Source organism: Merops nubicus, unplaced genomic scaffold (assembly GCF_000691845.1).
Source record: "Merops nubicus isolate BGI_N331 unplaced genomic scaffold, ASM69184v1 scaffold33645, whole genome shotgun sequence".
Classification (NCBI taxonomy): domain Eukaryota; kingdom Metazoa; phylum Chordata; class Aves; order Coraciiformes; family Meropidae; genus Merops; species Merops nubicus.
The window spans coordinates 3,714-4,522 of NW_008612174.1; the positions used below are offsets into that span (position 1 = coordinate 3,714).

General features: G+C 60.1%; 1 protein-coding gene across 1 annotated transcript in view; it reads left to right on the forward strand.

Annotated features, from left to right (window-relative positions):
* HSD11B2 (hydroxysteroid (11-beta) dehydrogenase 2) overlaps positions 1–542 on the forward strand; it is a gene marked incomplete at both ends in the record, with an annotated part of 1,645 nt that extends 1,103 nt beyond the window's left edge. Inside the window, one exon of the mRNA XM_008941471.1 lies at positions 279–542. Within this exon, the coding sequence (XP_008939719.1) occupies positions 279–542 (264 nt within the window). The remainder of the gene's footprint in view (positions 1–278) is intronic.
* Positions 543–809: the final 267 nt, after the last annotated feature.

The following is an 809-nucleotide window of genomic DNA, read 5'->3' on the forward strand; positions in this document are numbered from 1 at the left end:
CACTAAACCATGTCCCAAAGTGCCACATCTACATGGTTTTTGAACCCCTCCAGGGCTGGTGACTCCAGCACCTCCCTGGGCAGGCTGGGCCAATGCCTCACCGCTCTGGCAGGAAAGAAATTCTTCCTAAGATCCAAACCGTCCCCTGGATGTTTTCCTGTGATTCTAAGAAAACCAGCCCAAAGCCCTTTCCTTGTGCAGGGGCCGGGCACACAGCTCTGTACGAGCCCTCCTGGTTCCTGCCTGGCCCTGCTCACTCAGCCTTCTGCTCCTGGCAGGTGACCTGCCCTTCCCCTGCCTGGCAGCCTATGGGGCCTCGAAGGCGGCGCTCAGCCTGCTCATGGACACCTTCCGCAGCGAGCTCCAGCCCTGGGGCATCAAAGTCAGCCTCATCCTGCCTGGCTACTACAAGACAGGTAAGAGGAGCATCGGTGTCGCTCGCTGCCTGTGCCCACAGGCAAAGGGCAGGTGGCCTTTGGAGGCAGGAGCATCCCCAGCCGCCTCCTTGGGGGTGGTGGCCGTCGGGCTCTGGTTGGTGAGAGGTGGGGTCAGGCTCAAGTCCCACTAGCAGCACCAATGCTGTTCCATACCTTCATCAAAGACGCAGCTGGTGGGATCAAGGCCACCCACAGCAAAGTTTGCAGGTGACAGATGCCACCGGGGCTGGCCAAACCGGCACAGCCAGATTCATGGTTCCACCATCCCTATTGCAGGCGGGTTCCGAGGCAGGGTCTAGTCCCAAGCTACCAAGAGCCAGCACAGTGGTCTCACTATGCGCCCCCCCCATGACCTCACTCAAATGCCTGTGA